General features: G+C 34.2%; 1 protein-coding gene across 1 annotated transcript in view; it reads right to left on the reverse strand.

Annotated features, from left to right (window-relative positions):
* Positions 1-21,592, reverse strand: part of LOC308639359 (fibronectin type III domain containing protein 3C1-like) — a 35,613-nt gene extending 14,021 nt beyond the window's left edge. Inside the window, exons 1-9 of the mRNA XM_081277628.1 lie at positions 21,454-21,592; positions 11,686-11,802; positions 10,798-10,920; positions 10,069-10,144; positions 8,612-8,688; positions 6,580-6,865; positions 4,447-5,751; positions 3,266-3,318; positions 2,747-2,889 (exon numbers count right to left, since the gene is read on the reverse strand). Of these exons, the coding sequence (XP_081133754.1) occupies positions 2,747-2,889; positions 3,266-3,318; positions 4,447-5,751; positions 6,580-6,865; positions 8,612-8,688; positions 10,069-10,144; positions 10,798-10,920; positions 11,686-11,763 (2,141 nt within the window). The 5' untranslated portion in view covers positions 11,764-11,802; positions 21,454-21,592. The remainder of the gene's footprint in view (positions 1-2,746; positions 2,890-3,265; positions 3,319-4,446; positions 5,752-6,579; positions 6,866-8,611; positions 8,689-10,068; positions 10,145-10,797; positions 10,921-11,685; positions 11,803-21,453) is intronic.
* Between the last annotated feature and the right edge of the window lie 615 nt (positions 21,593-22,207).

Raw genomic sequence — 22,207 nt, forward strand, 5'->3', positions numbered from 1 at the left:
GTTGGCTACAATCTACATACTGTGGGGTCGGGCCCCAAATTCCTCAATAGGACACCCATAGCACAAGAGTTAATAACTAGAATCAACAAATGGGACTTACTCAAACTAAAAAGTTTTTTCTCAGCAAGAGAAACAATAAGAGAGGTAAATAGGGAGCCTACATCCTGGGAACAAATTTTTACTCCTCACACTTCAGATAGAGCCCTAATATCCAGAGTATACAAAGAACTCAAAAAATTAAACAATAAGATAACAAATAACCCAATCAAAAAATGGGCCAAGGACCTGAACAGACACTTCTCAGAGGACGACATACAATCAATCAACAAGTACATGAAAAAATGCTCACCATCTCTAGCAGTCAGAGAAATGCAAATCAAAACCACCCTAAGATACCATCTCACTCCAATAAGATTAGCAGCCATTATGAAGGCAAACAACAACAAGTGCTGGAGAGGTTGTGAGGAAAAGGGTACACTTGTACATTGCTGGTGGGACTGCAAACTGGTGCAGCCAATTTGGAAAGCATTATAGAGATTCCTGGGAAAGCTGGGAATGGAACCACCATTTGACCCAGCTATTCCCCTTCTCGGACTATTCCCTGAAGACCTTAAAAGATCGTACTACAGGGATACTGCCACAACGATGTTCATAGCAGCACAATTCACAATAGCTAGACTGTGGAACCAACCCAGATGCCCTTCAATAGATGAATGGATTTTAAAAAATGTGGCATTTATACACCATGGAGTATTATGCAGCACTAAAAAATGACAAAATCATGGAATTTGCAGGGAAATGGATGGCATTAGAGCAGATTATGCTAAGTGAAGCTAGCCAATCCCTAAAAAACAAATGCCAAATGTCTTCTTTGATATAATGAGAACAACTAAGAACAGAGCAGGGAGGAAGAGCAGGAGGAAAAGATCAACTTTAAACAGAGATATGAGGTGGGAGGGAAAGGGAGAGAACAGGGAAATTGCATGGAAATGGAAGGAGACCCTCATTGATATACAAAATTACATATAAGAGATTTTGAGGGGGAAGGGAAAAAAACAAGAGAAAGAATTAAATCACAACAGATGGGGTAGAGAGCGAAGAGGGGAGGGGAGGGGGGATAGTAGAGGATAGGAAAGGTAGCAGAATACAACAGTTACTAATATGTCATTATGTAAAAATGTGGATATGTAATTGATGTGATTCTGCAATCCGTATTTGGGGTAAAAATGGGAGTTCATAACCCACTTGAATCGAATGTATGAAAAATGATATGTCGAGAGTTTTGTAATGTTTTGAATAACCAATAAAAAAAGGTGGTATCAATAATCCAAAATACTTTATTTGAATGCCAAGTTAATATAGCTTTAAGAAACAAAATTTTACTATCTTAACCCCTACATAGTGTTTACACTGTATTAATAATAGAGATTTGTTTTTAACTAGCTTATTTTAAATAGTGTAGATGTGAAAAGTATCAGACAACACATGTCATGCAATTTATTCATTCTGTCACACAGAGCAATTTTTCTGGAGTGGGCTCCTATCTGTTACATGAAGAAAGTGACTGTGTTTCCCATGTCTATATGTCTTCCTGAATAATCACAAGCATCTAGGTGTACTCTACTATCTCAAGGAACTCCCTTCAGGCTCTAGGTCCTAAAACACACTTCAAAAAAGCTAAAAATTGATACTTTAGAGCAAATTCCACTCAGTGATCACTAGGCAAGTTTTTATTTTTTTGTTTTTACAATGTTGGTAAATAAGTCTTTTTAAATGAAAAACAATGATTTTATAGAGTGCATAATACTAGAAAAGACTGACATGTAAATTCATGAAGTTAATTTTATACACAGCTTTTCACATCTTCCATTTACACTACCCAATATTGTGTATTGTATATTGCAATAAAAATTTACCTAATTATAAAAGAAACAAAATTTTACACAATCTATAGTCAAATTCAAATTTTCATTGATTCTCTGAGTACAGATGACAAATTCTAGCAAAGTTTAAGATATGTTTTTCAAAATATTGTGCAGATAGCTCCCTGATCTCTGGATGACATTGCCTAGTTGTTTGATGGGTATAGAAATTTTTCATCCTTCCCCATTTGGATTTCCTTCCCACTATGCCTTCTTACCTCACTCTCTTACAGACTGCATATCCCCATCTAGTCCAGAAACTGTTGGAAATGGCTGAGAGTGTTCTTACTAGTCTTCTAATTTGTCCTCCCTAGTCCCAGTTCTAGCTTTTGGATGCATTCCTGAGCTCATCTGTTACTATCACAGCCTCCATCTTATAACTAGCTCCTATAATGAAATCCCTAGTAGAGACCAAGTCTTAAATTTCTCTGGCAATGTATACTGCTTGTGTACCCAAATGCATTAGAAAGTTATGTGAAACTTTATTTTGTCCTAAAATGACCTAAGTGAAAAATGAGAAGGAGAACTAGAGGTTTACTTTTTCCTGAGTTCAAATTCAGCAAAATAAGAAGTCTTTAGACTGAAAAGAATGGACTGTTGATATTTAAAGTCCCCCTCAGCTCTAATATATTTATAATTCAATGAATTTAGTGGACTGATCTGGTAGCTTACCACCATGTAGAAAATGATTTCTGTAGAAAATGCATTCAAAGCTTAGAAAAAGAAAAACCTTTAGAATTCAGCATAATTGGGGTCTGTATGTTTAGATAGAATATTTTAATTGAATTATAAGAAATGAAAACTGATTAAAAAGAAAGACTTACGTATAAACGATTTTATATTTTCCATTTTTACCACTATTAGATATTGCCAGTTCAAATGTTACAGGGGATCTAGTATGATCACATGTCTCAGAACCACGCAGATGCCACGAAATAACAGCAGATCTTGTTTGGATATCAGAAACCTAAAACAGCAAAAATTCAAATAGCATAATTAAAAAAATTATAAACTGGAATTTATAATATAGTCTTCTTAAATCTTACCTGATATTAATTATATTATTGTTCTCATGTTGGGTACTTAAATACTGTGAATAAACAATGAGCCATTAATCCTATCCTTAACAATGCCACATCAGATCTTCACTTATTGGGTTACTAAAGTAGATTATGAAATAATAACTCTGTAAAAGCTTTAAATTAAAACTATGCAAGACTATAATGCACCAATGAAAATGTGGGGGAAAAACAAGAGAAAAATAAAATACAAGTGAATTTGCAGGTTTTCAAACATCAAAACAAATGAAAAGGAATGCTTAAATATTCACTTTGGTTACTTACAAGGGGTTTCTCACAGATGTAATAGCATTTCTTTTTGTGTCCTGTTTTGCATTCTAAAAGTTAAAAAAAGCACACCAATATAAATATTACATTGGCAAAAAGAAGAAAAAGGGGTTAGATGTCCATTATCCCACTACAAATATATCACCAAGAGAATAAATAAATACCTAATAGCAATTTACATTAAAAGATTTAAAGAGAGCAGTGCCAAGTATAAAATACTAAACAAATTCTAACAAAAGATGAATAAAAGTCCTCAATTTAAAATCATGTGAACTGGTCAGAACTGTAGAGCAATTTGAGTATTTTACTGGCAGGCAACTGAAAAAAATTATGTGGTACACAAATGTTACATGAGGACAGTTATTTCTTCTTGATTTTAAAAAGGAGCTTTTTGTATGGTTTTGTATACTATTAATCTTTAAAACGCGGTGGGGATCCTGTCATTTGCTGCAACATGCATGAACATTAAGCTAAGTGAAATAAGCCAAGCACAGAAAGACAAATACTGCAGGATCTTCCATACATGTGAAATCTAATAGATTCATACTCATAGGAAGTAGAGAACAGAATGGTTACCAGGCTCTGGGGGATGCGGAGGGAATGGGGAGTTTCTAATAAAAAGGTTTGAAATTTCAGATAGGAGAAACACGTTTTGAAAACTATTGCACAGCAGAGTGAGTATAGGCAATAATACTGTATTGAATATTTCAAATTAATGAATAAATTTCAAATGTCTTGCCATAAAAACATAAGTGAGATGACTGATATGCTCATTAGCTTCATTCAATCATTCTTTTTTTTTTAGCTATCAATGGACCTTTATTTATTTATTTGTTTATATGTGGTGCTGAGAATCGAACCCAGTGCCTCACACATTCTAGGCAAGTGCTCTCCCACTGAGCCACAACCCCAACCCCTTCATTTAATCATTCTACACAGTGTACATATATCAAAACATAGCATTCAGTCCCATAAATATATAAAATTATGAGTTTTCAATCAAAAATAATATTAATCAATTTAAAATAAATTAGAAAAATAATTTATAGGTAGCTATATATAGAGAAGAAAAAGGGAAATGGAAGCAGAAAATGGCATCTAAATATTTAAAATGTGCTAAGAGTCCTAAACATTGGAATGTTTATTCATTGTCAACTAAACCAAACTTTTGGTTTTACCTTTTACATTTGATGATTGATTCTTGTTTTCTTTTCCACCTGATTTCTGTTTGTTGTCTTCACCTCGCATAGTATTCAATTTCTTTCCATGATTACTCTCAACCAGAGCCCTAGCAGTGCTGGGTGTTCTAGCAGTATTAGAAGAACTGAGAGCATTATCAATGGTAGGAGTACCAGAAGCATTATCAATGGTAGGAGTACCAGAAGCATTATCAATGGTAGGAGTACTGGAATCACTGTCAATGGTAGGAGTACTGGAAGCACCATCAATGGTAGGAGTACTGGAAGCACCATCAATGGTAGGAGTATTGGAAGCACCGTCAATAGTAGGAATACTGGAAGCACTGTCAATGGTAGGAGTATTGGAAGTACTGTCAATGGTAGGAGTACTGGGAGCATTATCAATGGTAGGAGTACTGGGAGCACCATCAATGGTAGGAGTATTGGAAGCACCGTCAATAGTAGGAATACTGGAAGCACTGTCAATGGTAGGAGTATTGGAAGCACTGTCAATGGTAGGAGTACTGGGAGCATTATCAATGGTAGGAGTACTGGGAGCATTATCAATGACAGAAATGGTGAGAACATTTTCAAGGACAGAAGTGTTGGGAGCACCATCAGAAATAGGAGAGCTTGGTGGACTGTCAATAGTTGATAGCTTGGGAGTTCTATCACAAGTGGTTGTCACGGGAACATAATTAGTGCCGGAAGGGCTTGTAACACTATCAGTGTTGTCAGGGCAAGGAGTACTATCTGAGGTGGAAGTGTTAGGGACATGGTCAGTTGAAGAATTACTGAGAGTTTTGTCAGTGTTGGGAGTGTTTGGAGGATTGCCAACAGTGCTGGTACTGGGAGTATTGTCAGCAGCATAAATATTTAGAGCATTGTTCACAGTATAGGTACTTGGAGCATTGTCCACAGTGTAAGTACTTAAAGTATTGTTCACAGTGTAGGTGCTCAAAGTATTTTCAACAGTGTAGGTGCATGGGACACTGTCCACAGTACAGGTGCTCAAAGTATTGCCAACAGTGTAAGTCCTTGGAGCATTTTCCACAGTATAAATGTTGGATGTATTGTCAGCAGTGTAGGTGGTTGGAGCACAGTGCACAGAGTAAGCACCTGGAGTACCAGAAATACTAGAAAAATCATTAGTTTTGTTTACAATCAAAGAGGTGTTGTTAACCATATAACGATTCTTGTATCCACCAACTTGGCGTTCTCTCATTTTTCTCTTCATATATTCTCCCAGTTTAGCAGCCCTTTCATCAAATTGGTTATAATTTGCTCTTCCATGAGAGTAGGTTTCTAAAAGAGACAATACGATGATGTTTAATAATCACACTAATTATATATTTCAAGTTTTCTTACCTAATAAAAGAGCATCAATAAACCATGCATTACTTGAAATTCTTTCCCACTTTGCCTTAACAGATATTAGGTATATGTCTGCATATTTATAATATATTGACTTATATAGAAAGAAAAACATGAATAAATACAGGGTTTACTTTTGTAGTAACTCCACTTCCAAATTTTAAGGTCTTAAGATAATTGTAATGTCAACCTCACAGTGTCTTTTATATTCCAAGTATGTGGCATTAGTAATCAAAAAATTTTTAATGATTTTTCCAGTCTGATGTTATAATAGACCCAGTCAGTAAAAATTAATGTCCTAAATCACATGCTATATCAAAGTATGACAAATATTTATAGAAAATTGTGTTTAATGAACATTCTGCCCAAGATAAATAAACCTTGGGAATAATAAACTTTTTCCCTATGGAATGACATCAGTTCTACTATATGAAATGTAATCATTCACAGAATGTTACTATATTCCATTTTTTTCATTTTAATAATTGTCCATATATGTTAATTTTAACAAACTCAAAATAGTTCTTATTGAAGAAAATTATAGCTGGGTGCAGTGGTGCATGCCTATAATCCCAGCAGCCTGGGAGGCTGAAGCAGGAGGATGGCAAGTTCAAAGCCAACCACAGAAACACCAAGGCATTAAGCAACTCAGTGACACCCTGTCTCTAATTAAAATACATAAAAAGGGTTAGGGTTGTGGGAGTGCCTCTGAGGTCAATCCCTGGTACCCCACCCCCCAAAAAGAAAATTGTACACTACCGTGATGCTCCTGGTAAATAAATGTTGCCGGTGGAGGTGGCAGTGGTGGTGGTGGTGGCAATGGTGGTGGTAGTGGCGGTAGCTGCTGAGGCACAAGTTCTTGGATGTAAGGTATTGGAAATTCCACATGAGGTTGGGGAAACATCAGTTGAGGGGCTTGTGGATATACAAGAGAGGGTGGTGTTATGAAGTGTGATACTTGTTGTATAGGAGCAGGCATGGGCATGCGATAGTCAATTGTCTGAGGCACAATGATAATTTTGCGAATCCCATTGTCTTCTACTACCTAAGATGGAAGAAAGTCATAATATATATTAGAAATCATAAACATTAGATTTTCCCTACTAAATTTTGATTTATATTCTATGATCTTAATCAAGAAATCAAACATCAAAAACCAATTATTAAATGAAACTATAATGTAAAGCAGAAAGCAAGATTAATTCTTCCTTTTTCCTATATATACATGGCTTTTTAAAGAGGTAGTATTTTGTATTTATTAGTGCATTATATTTATATATAACAGTGGGGTTCACTATGGATATATTCATAAATCCATAATATAATTTGGCCCATTTCAATCTCCAATACTTCCTTTTCCCTTCCGTCCTCCCTCCCCTGGCCCCTTTCCTCTACTCTACTGGTCTTCCTTCTATGTATTTATTTGTAACTGGCTCATTATAATTACACAAAGTGGGATTCACTGTGATATATTTATGAATGTACATAGTATAATTTGGTCAATTCCATTCCTGTTCCTCCCCTTTCCCACCTCTCTTCCCTCCCCCCTCAATCCTTTTCCTAAAAAAGGAATTTTTGACCATGGATAATATATTGACATACTTCAAAACCATAAGGTGAAAGAAATTATAAAATTAAATTTCTCTCTTAACCTTTATCTATTCAATTCCCTCCAGTAGACAACTACTCTAGGCTTCTTATGACTTCTTCCAGAATTTCTTTATGCCTACACAAACAAATAAGAATGTAGATTCTTATTTTTCCTTCTTTTTTACTATATAAAAGTTAACATTAATTGCAGTACTCTGTACTTTCTTTTTTGTACTCAGCAATATATCTTGGAGAGTTTTCTATACCAATATATAGTTTTCTATTATTTTGCTCAGCTTCATGGTGCTCCATTATGTGGCTATATTATAAGGTTGTTCATTGACAGGCATTTAGGATTTTTCCAAACCTTTGTGATTACAAACAGTATTTTAAGGGATAATCTCGTACATTTATTTTCCAAATTTGTAAAAACAAATTTAAGGATAAATTCCTTAAAGTGAAATCGATGAGTGAAGATGTATATGCACTTGTTTTCATTAGCTATTGTCCAATAGATAAGTCTATTTAGAATTAAACTATTGACTTGTTTAGCATATGTTCTTCATCTCCTCAGCTGTGCAATACACAGAACCAGATAGGGTCACTAATAAAAAAAAAATATGAAGAAGCATAAACAGACATATTCTCAATTATTTATTAAATTTCCAAGGCCATGAAACATCTTATTAATCTCAAAAGCCATACATACCTCCCTGCCCATTTTAGGTGCTTGATAAATATTTAAGGAATTTCTTAAATGTGCCTGTAGTAGTCTGTGAATGAAATACTACCAAACAGAAAGTACTAAGTAATTTTAAGGACTAAAGAACACACACTATCAGAAGTAATTACTGTTGCAATTTAATAGGTAATTAAAATGGATTAACTTACTTAGAAACAACCATGAAAAGAATGGAGGATTAAGAGATCCAAATTTATTAGATAAGTTATGCATCATTTACAAGGCAATCCAAGGGAATTTGGGTTAAAAATCAGTCACTTTAAACAATTGCATTTTAAGGTTTGGTTAAAAGCCATTGTTTTTTGGTAATGATGGTAATAGTAAAGTGAATACATAAATACTATTCCAGAAGTTCTTTATTAAAAAGAGCCACCTATGCCTATAGGCTCTTATATAGTGACATAATGAAAAATGGTAAATTATAATTTAGAACACCAAATAAAAACCACACTATCATACCTGAGACATGTAACCAGGAGGAAGATATATTGGTGGTAAAGTTCCACTTGGTGACATCAGAGGTACATCAGCAGGCCCTAGGAAAATTATTATCAATAAATACTGTAATAAATTTAAACAAAGTCCATTACAGGAACCAGTTAAAATTGCATAATGAAAATTAGCACTAAACTTCAACAGAAGCTAGTCATTTTGAAAGTGTGTGTTGTTTACTCACAAAGGGGACTCAGAGCATAAATAAATCACTGTGAATTCATCATAACCAATGGAAAATAACTGAAACACATAATGGGTATTGGGTAAAATTTATATCATAAAAGTGTTGGCAAATTATACTGCTAATGAAAAAGAACTCTCAGCCTTCTGGTAGTTCTTTCTCAACTATGATGGTTACATATTGCTAAATTTAAGTTTTACTCTCTACCACAAAATATCTTTCTTATAGTGATGTATAATAAACTTAAATTAATTTTCATTTTAAGGTTTCCCACCAATAATATTAAAGTGAAATTATCTTAGGAAACAGTACCTTATAAAGGAGGACCCAACATCACTCATCACTCATGTGGTGCTCTATATTTATACTAGGTATTCTTATTGTCTGAAACATATGATTGTATAGTAACTCAAAATATAGCACAAAAGAGACTTTTGTATGTAACCATTCTTTTTTATCTGAAATTATAAATAGTACTTAGTTCTAAATATATATGTGGCTTTAAATCCTAGAATGGTAACTATTTTTAGTAATGGGGAAAATAATAAATATAAGTTCATGATAATTTTTAAATAGTAGCCATATGAAATTCATTGCTAGAGAATAATATTTGTAGAAATTCTTGAGATATATCTCAAAAATCACTTTAGGATACAAAATAATTGTACTAAAATAGAAATCATCTCAATTTGAAATAGGTAATAATAAATCCATAATATCTTTATATAAAAACAATGAAAATATATTACATATAATAAAATTCATATACCTATATGAAATTATATACATAATTTATTATGTTATCTTTCCCTTCCCCTCTGTATATTATCATACCCTAAATGTCTAATACAGTGCCGCTACATACTAGGCACTAAAGAAATGCGTGTTGAATGTATGAATGAATGAGCTGTCTGAAGGTCTTTAGTGGTCTATGGAATAGTCTAAAACTATAAGTGGCTATCAAGTCTCCAAAATATGGACTTCTTCAAATGGGATTCTTGAACTAATCTCTCTTCTTTTTTATAGTACCTTTCTTATGAAGTTGTCTAGTAAGATTAGCAAGATGGAATTAATTGTTATATTAATGCGAAGCTCCTATGAGTATTATATTAATTTATCAGTATTTAATCTAGCTCCAACCATAAAGGTTATTAGTGAGATTTTAGTAATCTCACTCTAATATTTAAACTTAATCTATTTGATATAATATAACACACATATAATTATGCTTTTAACTGACCTTGAATATTCTGAATGGTCCCATCATCAGACTTGATAGTGAGGGTCTCCCCAGCGTTAACTTGCACCAATATAATCTAGAAATAAATTATTCTTTAATGATACACTTTTTTTGGGGTACTGGGACTGAACACAGGGGCACTTGACTACTGAGCCCTATTTTGTATTTTATTTAGAGACAGGGTCTCACTGAGTTGCTTAGCACCTCAACATTGCAGAGACTGGCTTTGAACTTGTGACCCTCCTATCTCAGGCTCCCAAACCACTGGGATTACAGGCGTGTACCAATGTGCCTGGCTCCTTAAAAAGAACCAATCTATTAAAATTTATTATTACCCTTAAAATAATATTCAGACCCACTAACTATGGATGGCTCAAAATGCTCAAGGAGGGCTGTGGGAGTAGCTTAGTGGCAGAACAGTTGCCTAGTCAATGTACAAGGCCGGGGGTTCAATCCCTAACACCACAAACAAACAAACAAACAAACACAAACAAAAAACTCAAGGAGAAGAGTACACTGAATCAATGGACACTTAGTGGGGGAAATTCAATACTCCTTAGTAAGAAAAGGTCCTCCTGCACCCAAGTAAAACTTAGTAGGATCACAGAAAATAGGTGAATTGATGTACAAAGATCAACTTCTCCCTTGCCCCTCTCCCCAAAATAAAGGCTCCATAAAACGAAAAGCACAAAATAAAACTTCTACTCTAAAGGTAAAATTCAGACATACTTGTTGTATCCAGTACTGAGGACAAGAAGGCCATCTGGAATACCTCTTGGGATGAGTCATCATTTGTGAATAATTGGTGGAATAGTGTATTGCAAAAGTGGGGTCTATATGATTACTCTCCATCTAGTAAAAAAAATTAATTTAAATGAAATTTTAACTCAACCACTTTTACTTCAAACAAAATTATAAGCTAGATATCTTTGCTCTTTTTTAATTCAAGAGAAGAAAAGTTAGTAATCTTTGTACAGAACATATTGAGATAGGACTTCTCTTGAATAAAGAAAGGAGAAAATGCTAAATCTGAACTATACTCTTTCTTCCTTTCTGGAAACTGATCATATACATGGAAGTCATTGCTGTTCAAACACAATACTTTTAAAAATTAGGAAGCTGAACTCATCTGTGAATGAATATGAATATGTTAGCGTCATATTTTTCTTAAAATCAGAAGAGATTGTAGGTACTATAGACTTTATTTTTTTTTAATATTTATTTTTTAGTTCTCGGCGGACACAACATCTTTGTTGGTATGTGGTGCTGAGGATCGAACCCGGGCCGCATGCATGCCAGGCGAGCGCACTACCGCTTGAGCCACATCCCCAGCCCAAGTACTATAGACTTTAAAACACAGCATCAGGACTTCTGTACTGATCAAAGGAGTCTGAAAAATCAGCTATATCAACTCCAAAGGAAGTTATATGCGGGTTAAGCTTATGTTAAATGCCTTAAGTGATTTTCAAAAGGCCTACAAGGAAAATAAAAAACGAAAAGATTCCCAAATAAGTGGTCAATCATAAAATATTGAACACTTTTCTAAATAAAAGCTAATGCTAGATTTGAGAATATTTTAAACAGTTACAATGAAAAGAAAAGCAAAACTATTTTTACCTGATACATGAGCTCGCTATTGATAAGTGGAGCTATCAGAGGTATTTCAGTAAGGGTAGGTGCTAGCCAGTGTTCCATCACATCTAAAAAGAGTGACTTTCAAAATGAGTGATGATTCTAAAAAAAATGAAAACTTAGATTAGTCACATAAGTCAGTCATGGCTTTAAATGAAAAAACCTGACACAATACTTCTGAGAAAATCCATCTTAATTTTTTACTCTAGAAATGTTTACTTAAGTAAAACTGTTTTACAGCAACATTTTAAAATACTAATTGATCTACATAAGTGACTGAATATAAAATTTGCACTCAAGGATTTTTGTTTGATGATGTTTGATCTTCATTCACATGAAGACAAATAAAGATACTTCAATTTCCCTGCAGTCTAGAGTTTCTAGTCATTCATTATTTATTTGATCCACTAAGATTGAGTTCAAACACTGTATTTCCAATCTATAGTATTAATTACCAGGTAAGACTTCATACCACATAAATATCTATAAAAGTTAACTAGATTCCTTTAAAAATGATAGGAATAGCCAGGCACAATGGTGTATGCCTGTAATCTCAGCAGCTCCTGAGGCTGAGGTAGAAGGATTGGAAGTTCAAAGCCAGCCTCAGCAAAAGCAAGTCACTAAGCAACTCAGTGAGACTCTGTCTCTAAATAAGATACAAAATAGGGCTCGAGATGTAGCTCAGTGGTTGGGTGCCCTGAATTCAATCCCGGGACTGCCCCCCCGCCAAAAAAAAAAAAAAAAAAAAAAAAAGATAGGAACACAGAAATTTACCTTAACTCTCTCAGATACTAAAAGCAAATATTTTAAACATGATCCAAATCCTTGAAGCAAATCTTTAAACCTAAAATGTTTTCTAGGTTCATGTATAGATGGCACCAAGTGACAAAATATGGCCATAACTGTCCAGTCCTTGGTTCCAAAAACACTTGGCCAAAAATTAGAAAGAAAATTCTGATTATTTTGAAGGTGGAGAAAGAAGCTACTCAAGAGGGAACCTCTCTGGAGCTAGGCAGATCCTCCAAATAAAGTTTACCCTGTGGTTCCACAACTCCATGGTAATACAATAATCACTATGTCATAATTCTAGTCACTATCTGCATCACCTCCTTATAGTTTTAATATTTATATTTTTAGTTTTTGGCAGACACAACATCTTTGTTTGTATGTGATGCTGAGGATCGAACCCCGGGCTGCACGCATGCCAGGCAAGCTGGCTACCGCTTGAGCCACATCCCCAGCCCTAGTTTTAATATATTAGTCTTAGAAGACTTTTTATTTGTGAATACATGTTTTTCATTTAAGATTTGCTTTAAAAAATAAAACTGTTTTAATGTCAAAAAGAAACACAGAGGGGCTCGGGTTGTAGTTCAGTGGCAGCACACTTGACTGACGTGTAGAGAACTGGGTTCGATCCTCAGCACCACATACAAATAAATTAAGATATTGTGTTGTGCACCTCCAATTAAAAAAAATATTAAAAAGAAAGAAATACAGACTACTCTTGATCACACCTTCTCTCACATGTGCTCTCTCTGTGATGCCCTCTGCCATATTATGACAAAGCAATAAGGCCTTCAAAAGAATCTGGTACCTTGATAATGGAATTCCCAGCCTTCAGAATTGTGAGAAATAAATTTCTGGTTTTTCTTTTTCTTTCTTTCTTTATTTTTGGTACAGGGGATTGAACCCAGGGGCACTTCACTACTGAACGACATCCTCAGACCTTTTTGATATTTTATTTTGAGACAGAGTCTTGCCAAATTGCTTAGGGTCTCATTAAGTTGCCGAAGCTGGCTTTGAACTTACGATCCTCCTGCCTCAGTGTCCTGAGCTTCTGGGATTACAGGTGTGCTCCACAGTGCCCAGCAAATTTCTGGCTTAAAAACCAGAAATTAAAAATATACACAAGAGTGGGATCCTAAATAGAATAAGTTATATTCTAAGTATGTATAATTTGCCAAAATACATTATACTGTAATGTGTAACTAAAAAGAACAAATAAAATTTAAAAAATTAAAAAATAAATATGGAGTAAAACTAGCAAGAAAATATGAATGTTCTCATGTGTTAGAGATACAGGAAATAGCTACCAACCTAATTTCTTAAAATATCTACTCAATAGTGCCAAGCACCACCTGATATTAGTTTAAATCTCTTTTATCACCACAGCATTTGTTTCATTCAGGGCAAAAGTCATTATTTTCTTGTTCATTCTAATGGCTGGATTGGTCAAATTTAAAACATAACCTATGATGATGTTTACAAGTGGAAACTAGCCAAGAAATTCTTGAATAGCTATCTATCTATCATCTCCTTTCCCATTCCTTAATGTTAATGTTCATCAGAATTTCCAATAATTTGTGCACACATACTGTGTAAAATTAATAGGAGTTAGTTCTTTACTTCTTTATCTTTTCTACAATTTAGGCCTAGAATTAATTTAACCATCGATTCAACCTCGGGTGACATCTATATGCAAACAGATTCATAGTGGACAGCCTGAGGTAGAAAACGAGAAGGGGACTTTACTTGTTCTAAAACTAAAAATTAACTGACATTAGAGTTTCTGAAATATAAACACTTAAAATTGTCTTATCCTTTAACCGGGTATCATTCTATTATTTTTTTTAGTATTTGAGTTTTCTATGTTAAACTATCTCTATTATATAAGGAATCACATTTCCTTTTTGCAGTTGGCAAACTTGATTTTTTCCCTTATGTTAGGTCATTACTTTTATTATAAACTTAACCTCTAAATTCATATTTAGGTAGATCTTCAATAATAGAAAGGTACTATGACTAATTAACTATATAAGACTCACAAAAATTTAAGCGTAAGAATGGCCTTACAATTACTTTCATAAAGATACACTTATCCCTTTTAGTTTATCCAATAAAAATCCTGCATAATCAAAGTGTAGAAGCTACAGAACTTAACTTTTATAATTTTATCAGCATTATTATAGGCTAGGGTAGAATAAAGGTAATATGACATATAATTTTCTTGTCTACAACCTAATTTAACATCTGCTTTAAATACAGCTTCCATCCATTATATAAAAGTAAGATAAATAACTACATAATGAAGGACAGTTTGACAAAGGCTTGGTTGCCAAGGACTTTTTTTTTCAGTGTAGAGAATTTCTAGGGTTGCTTCATTAAATACCTCTCTCCCAACATAATCTATTTTCCATCTCATTAGATAGGTCAATTAACTACTCTATGAGGTGAAGTACCTTTTTCAATACAGCTTTCATAATTTTGCTTTCCAGGCTCTTGAAATCTCCTGAAAAAATCCTATAGAAGCTTCCATTTTTTGCTGTTCTATTCTCCTCACAAATTTACCATTATTCTGCTACTTTGCACTGTAGTTGATCTATAAATGTAATACTTTAACATGAAACAGCTTTAAAGAAACAAAATGCCACACGAGAAAAAGTACAAAATGTTGAGTGGCATTTCTACAAATGAAAAACAAATCTCCAAAAATTCATCTTAATAAATTTTCTGCATATGAACAAATATAACTAATGGGTGGAACCAAGGAATTATAGAACAGAAATAATAGTTTCCTTAAAAGCAGAAATAGCCTTAGAAGTTGGTGACAAAAATGTTAAAATAGATTTTTCAGGTTTGGTGCTTTTTATACTTTTAATTTCAAGCAGATTCAAAATTTAAGCACTCTCACAATTCTATAAATATAATGTCTAGCTTGATATCAAGCAAATGGGAAGTTATAATACATGAATTTACTGGATAGTGATCAGGTCAGATCAGCATTTCCATTACCTTAAACTTTTAACATTTCTTCATGGTGAATACATTCATATACCTCTCTTCTAAATATTTTGAGATTATATAATTTCATTATATTCACCTTGATGTACATCATCTTTTTAAATAATAGAAATGTGTGCTTATTTTTTTCATAAATGACTTCTCTGAGTATTGCAAGAGGTTTAATCAAAAAACAAATATAAAAAAATAGTAGTAATAATAGATAGCATGCACATGCTACATGTTGTTCTAAGCATTATTCATGCATTAACTCACTTAATCCTTAAAATAGTCTATGAAGTTAGCATTTATTGTTATTACATATTGAGCATCGTTTATGTGATTGGCTTATGCCTGGTATTGTCTGGGATACAGGAAATGCACAGTACTTTCCTTGGCCTTCCATCTGCCTGCTTAGAAATTTCAAACGTGAGTTTCTTTCGAGGAAGGGCATTTAGAAATAAAATGTGGAGGCATTTACTGACCCCTGACTCCTACCCTGCCCACATCCTTACAACCTAATGCCTTGACCTGATATTATCATCTGGTGGCCAAAACAGAGAATTGACTTAAGGTCATTTTCTTTCAAATTCATCCCCTAATCTAATTCATCCTGTAGCCTATAATCTCTATATTTATTTTTATTACTGTGTTAATTCTAACACAGACAAGATTTTTCTCAAATTCTTTGGTCTTCTAAGTCTTGCACAATTCCCAGTGAAAATTCTACTCTAATATGTTAGTCTCAGGAGGGAAACAACCTTATTTTCATCTATTAATAAAGGGTAGTACTGTTAATAAATTTAAAACAAGTGTTATGTTTAGAAGTGAAATTGTAGGGATGGGGTTGTAGCTCAGTGGTGGAGCACTTGCCTAGCATGTGTGAGGTACTAGATTCAATCCTCAGCACCACATAAATAAAAAAAATAAAAAGGTGTTTTGTCCATCTACAACTAAAAAAAAAATTTAAAGGATGTTATCAGGGGCTGGGGTTGTGGCTCAATGGTAGAGAACTTGCCTAGCACGTGTGGGTCCCTGGGTTCAATTCTCAGCACCACATATGAATGGATAAAATGGAGGTCCATTGACAAATTTAAAAAAGCAAAAAATAATAATAAAAAAGAATGTTATCTTCCCACTTATTAAAAAAGGTGAAATTGTATATGAATGATAAATGACATCTACCTGCTTGCCTAGAAGTTTCTTAAGAATTCCCAACCAGCTACTTACTACTGTTTCATTATCTTTTATTGATTTATTTTTTTTAAATTGTAGTTGGACACAATACCTTTATTTTATTTATTTATTTTTATGTGGTGTTGAGGATAAAACCCAGGCCTTCACATGTGCTAGGTGAGCGCTGTACTGCTGAGCTACAACCCCAGCCTCTTTCATTATCTTTTAACTTAGTTAAGTTTTCCCCTCAAGTACCAGCATTCAATTTGCAAGAAAATTTTAATCGTTTCTGATTTTGATTTTTAGTAGTTTCTAATTTTCATTACCAACACTATAAGAATATTATGTTCATACTATATCTCATTGCACATACAGCACTTCAACTGCATTGTGTTGAAGAAACTTTCTGATAATGTTAATTACCACTTTATAGCTTTATTTATTTGGGAAAATGCATAAAGGTTTCAGATTTATAGACTACATATTTTTAGCATACACCTGTTTACTGAGTTGGGGTCACCTATATAAAACAAAAATGCTAAACTCATATAATAAAACATAAAATATATTACTCAGCCAATAAATTTCAGAATTAATCAGGAAATGGAGAGATGAATGATGCTTGAAATTATAGATGAATGGGACTTGAAATGAGCTGTGAAATATGTTATTTATATTAGCAAACCTCAAAGGCCACTTATTATATTCAATTAGGTTTACATATATACACACACACATGCAGTGTCTATATAATAAAATATATATAATTTGTAAAAAATACATAAATATCTAGTTATGCATTGAAAAATAAATGACAATATATAGAAATATTAATGAAACAAACATACTTAAGGATTGCTTTTAAAAGTTAGAACTTTAGTACAGAAAGACAAAGAATGAGAAGGAATGAATACCATTGGAACACAACAAATTCTGAAGACATGGGAAAATATACAAGATACACTTGAATAAAAATGACTGAATATAAAACTATACAATAGCACACATTCAACCATGACTTGTAAGTTTATGCATATATATATATATATATATATATATATATGCACAAACGGACTGAACATAAATATACCTGAACTTTACCAGTGGCTATCTCTGGTTGGGTTACAGGCAACTTATTTTTTTAAGAAAATATTTTCCATATTTTTCATTTTATGTTTTAAAATAAGGCACAAGTTATATCATAAAGATAGGAAATGAGAGAGAAAAATCTAATACAAATTTGCATCTGTACCACACACACTTAAATATCAGAAATCAAGTTCCTCCCTCTACTCCCTTCCATCATCTTGGGGGTCACTTAAACACTTATAGTTTTAAAGGCAAATATAAAAAAGAATTGATACATTGTCCTAGTGGTACCCCTAGCTAAGATTATATATAGAAATTTTGACAGAAAATATGTATGTAAATATATAGTATATGGATTTAAGAAGGAGCTAGAGAAAATTCTAAGATGTCCAATCAGTTTTGTTTTATTAATAGAAGTTATGGATGTATGAGATGCCTATCTAGTCTTCTGGACCTGATGTGATGAATGGCAGTATATTCTTCATGAAATGTCTTGTGGTTACCACAAGATATGGACTATAGGAATGAATGGTCATTGGGCTGACCTAGTACAGCATTTCTACTCCCCACCCCCATTTTTTTATTAAGAAATATTTAGGTTGCATTTTTTAAAAAAAACTAAGGCTCCCAAGAAAAGTCAAAACTACAAATGTCGGTCATAATTAATAAATTGTGTTTAGCTCTGGCAATAGTCTGTGGGATCATACATTGCATGTGTCATAATTCCTTGATAGACACATGAATCTCTATTGGAATGTTGTGGTCCTTTGCCCTTTCATTAAATCAGTGATACATTTTTGGTAAAGCAATTTTAAAGAATGAATATGTTACCAATTAGTATATTAGATTAATAGATCTGTAAATATATTCCTTAGGTTGGTGTTATATAATCTTTACTATTTAAAATTATTTTAATCTCCAAAACCACTAAATTTCTTGTATTGAATAGCATAGCATTTCTGTACAAGAGGAAAAATATATTATCATTAAAAGATTGACTTTTAAATATCATTTTTTCTTTAATTTTCTCAAATTATCATTAAAAACCAAATTATGCTGGGATTTTGGTTCAGTGGTAGAGCGTTTGCCTGGCATGTGTGAGGCACTGGATTTGATTCTCAGCACTGCATATAAATAAATGAATAAAATAAAGGTCCATCAACAACTAAAAAAAAAATATACAAATTTAAAAATAAATCCCTAAAACACACAGTGACTTTTTCATTCATGCATTTAAAAAAAAAACACAAAATTGTGCTAAACATAAAGCATGACAAAAATAGAATATCTTAAGTTAAAATTGCATATTTCTGTTATTTCAAAAATCTAAATTTCAGCATTTTTTAAAAATATGTTTTAGTTGTAGATGGACTCAACACCTTTATTTTATTTATTTATTTTTATGTGGTAGTGAGGGTCGAACCCAGGGCCTCACACATGCTAGGCAAGTACTCCAGCCCTTAGCATTATTTTTGATTGTTTACACTTGTAAACAGAAAGAACTACTTATTTTTAGAAAACATGTTGATATAAGTAAGATGAGTATACTTGAAAGTTTAAACTTAACCTTTTTTTTTTTCTTTTAGCATATTTAACTCACTAAGTAGTATAATTACAACATAACTAGTGTTTCTCAAAACTTTTTGTTTTCACATAGAGGAGAAAATATTGGTGATAATGTCAAATTCTAATTCTAAATCACAGCAAAACAAATAAAAAACAAACAAAATCCACTGCATACACAAACACAAAACCTCTGTTGTATTAAGGTTTTTAAATATCTTGAAAGGTGGCGAGTTTAAGTAGTAGATCATTATAAATTCACTTTCCCTCAAATATTTCCAAAATAAATTCAATTGTGAACTGCAATTTCAATTCATAGCACAGATGAAATATTGTAGAAAGGAAACCGAGATTTAGTTTTCTTTTATCAATCTAATTTTACTGGACTAAAGCACAAGGAATTTTGCCTAGAGCTTAAAACTGGATGGTGGGGGGGGGGGTTCCTTGGATGTCAGGTTTGCATTAATGAGCACAGAGAGAAATTTAAATTAGAAGCTGAAACTGATTTTACAATAAACACTTTAAGGGCTTAATAAAAGAAGTCAGCGCTGAAAAAGGTACTTATTCTTATTCAAAACTCTGTAGCTCAGCAGTGATGAGCTGCATGGAGTCACCTCAGTTTGGAAAGATTTCACCACAGACTTGTTCTGAGAGGGACACAAAAACAGGTGGAAAAATTTACCAAAAAAAGCGATGCTTTGCTAATTCTGCCATTTAGGTTATTATTTAGTGTTGAAAAAAATAGTATTAGAAACTTTTCAAATAAGTCATCTATTTTTGAGGTTGAAAAGCAGTATAATATAAAATAAAGCTTTAAATTTTTGTTAATGGAGTTATTTTAAAGTATCTTCAAGATACAAGTTACCTTTAATTTGCCTCCCTCCATGAAAATTTTATTATTTGATTAAAAATAATGTATATTACCACTTATGGAAAAACAACATAAGTTAAAGTGTCCAAGAATTAATTTTCCATTCTTTGCCAAACAAAAAAAAATTAAGGTAAAAAATGTCAAAAATTGTTATCATTTACAGAAATAAACCATGAAAGCTCCTTGGTATTTCTGTTATCCAATCTATATGACACAGATATTACTTTAAGAATCACATTTCACTTGTATTCATTATGTTTTCAACCTTCTGCGAGAGAGGAATGTCATAGGAAGGGGTGGCGTGCGCAAGAGCGGGGCGGCAGGGGGAGGTTTGGTGCGTGAAGGCTGGAGGTAAGAAAAGGTTGATTTTTTTCCCTTTAAAGTATTGCAAGTTATAAATTAATATTTAAGGTTCTTGATTTCTTTGAATATTTGTCAGAATATTGATACAATAATTACTAGTATCTTAAATTAATTTGGCATCAGCAAAACTCCTTGAAAACAATTAATCTGTCCTATTGTTCAGTTGCTTATAAAAGGACAAATTTGAGAAAGAAAAACTTGCAACTACACGATCAAGAAAGAGTCAAACAACTTGATTCAAAGGATTTTAAGAAACACCCATTCACGTAAGTCTTAATAATAGTAACATTCAGGTAGCAAAAGCAAGAGCATTATATCAGTTAATTTCATTTTAGCTTTAGAACAGTCAACAATTCACAGAAATGATAACAGGTACCTTCAAGGCACGGATTTCCAAACAATCTTTCCATCCTAAGCCACAAACACTGATCCCTTAGGTGGTTAACTAAAAGATGCCTTAACTCTGGGCAACTCACATTTCGAAAGAAATCTAAATTGTCTTCCTTCAATAAAACAAGAACCTGGTTCACTTACCAGTTAATATCTACATCCAAAGAAATTAAAATTTAAAAAAAGAAAAGAAAAATAAAACAAGGCAAGATCAAAACCAGCACTTTGCAGAAATAGACATGACTTCCCACAAGCAGTTCTCCCACCCTAGAAGCTCCAAATTCTATTAACCAACTCCGCACAGAAAACTACAGTTGACGTAAAGATGACTCTCCAAAAGCAAATCACTCTTCAGGTATTTTCCAACTGGGACCGTGCGTTTCAGATAGGAAAAGATACCGAGCAATACTGACCTATTCAGGATTAAGAAAGATAAAAGACTGGTCTGGAAAAGCAGTCACCAAATACAAAGACAAGCGAAGTGAAGCTAAGCGAAGAAAGGGGGAGCGGGCGGGACCTACGTGGCTCATGCGGCGAACGCGCGGCACCGAGGATGGTGGAAGTAAGGTCCTTCCGTGCGGCACCCAACGGCTGGCGGGGAAGTGCGCCTTTTATAGGGTCCCAATGTAAATGAAGGTCCAGATGTAAAAGGAACCTTTGGTCTCTCTTCGCCCTCCCCCACTCCGACCCCAAACTCTGAAACTCTTCCCTCCAAAAATATCCCCTCACCTCCTCTAGCCGGCCCCAGCAGCAGTGTAACCCTATCCATCAGCATCCCAGCAACAGGCGAACTCAGCTCCTGGCCTGATGGCCCCGCCCCACTCCGCCCCCTCCGCCCCCCTCACCCCTTAGCCACCCCTCCTTAGCCGCGTGCTATTCAGCGCGTTCCATCCGGTCACCGCACCGTCTGTGTCCCCTCCCCGCGCAGAAGTCCCTGAGGAGTCTGCTCACGCCCCCTTGGCTAGGCCACCAGTCCGCGTTTCCAAGCACGCCAACAGCCGTTGGGGGCAGAAGAAAGGCACAAAGTTAGGAGCTACAGCAGCAGCTGTTCCGAGCCCAAGGACGGGGAGGGGAGGGGCAAGAAAGAAAAAGTGACAGGAAAAGAAAAACAAGAGTGGCCGAGGGCCTGGGCCCCCTGCCTTCGCCTCTGTGGGGTCACAGGCCCTTGGCCCTGGGCGGGTACTGACAGACTAATCGGGCCACCAGGTCAGGGGAAAGGGGAGGGAAGGGGCGGGGGCAGGTCGTGGCTTCTTAGCTACCCCCCTCACCGGTGCT

The sequence above is a fragment of the Spermophilus citellus genome (assembly GCF_964194105.1).
Source record: "Spermophilus citellus genome assembly, chromosome: X".
Classification (NCBI taxonomy): domain Eukaryota; kingdom Metazoa; phylum Chordata; class Mammalia; order Rodentia; family Sciuridae; genus Spermophilus; species Spermophilus citellus.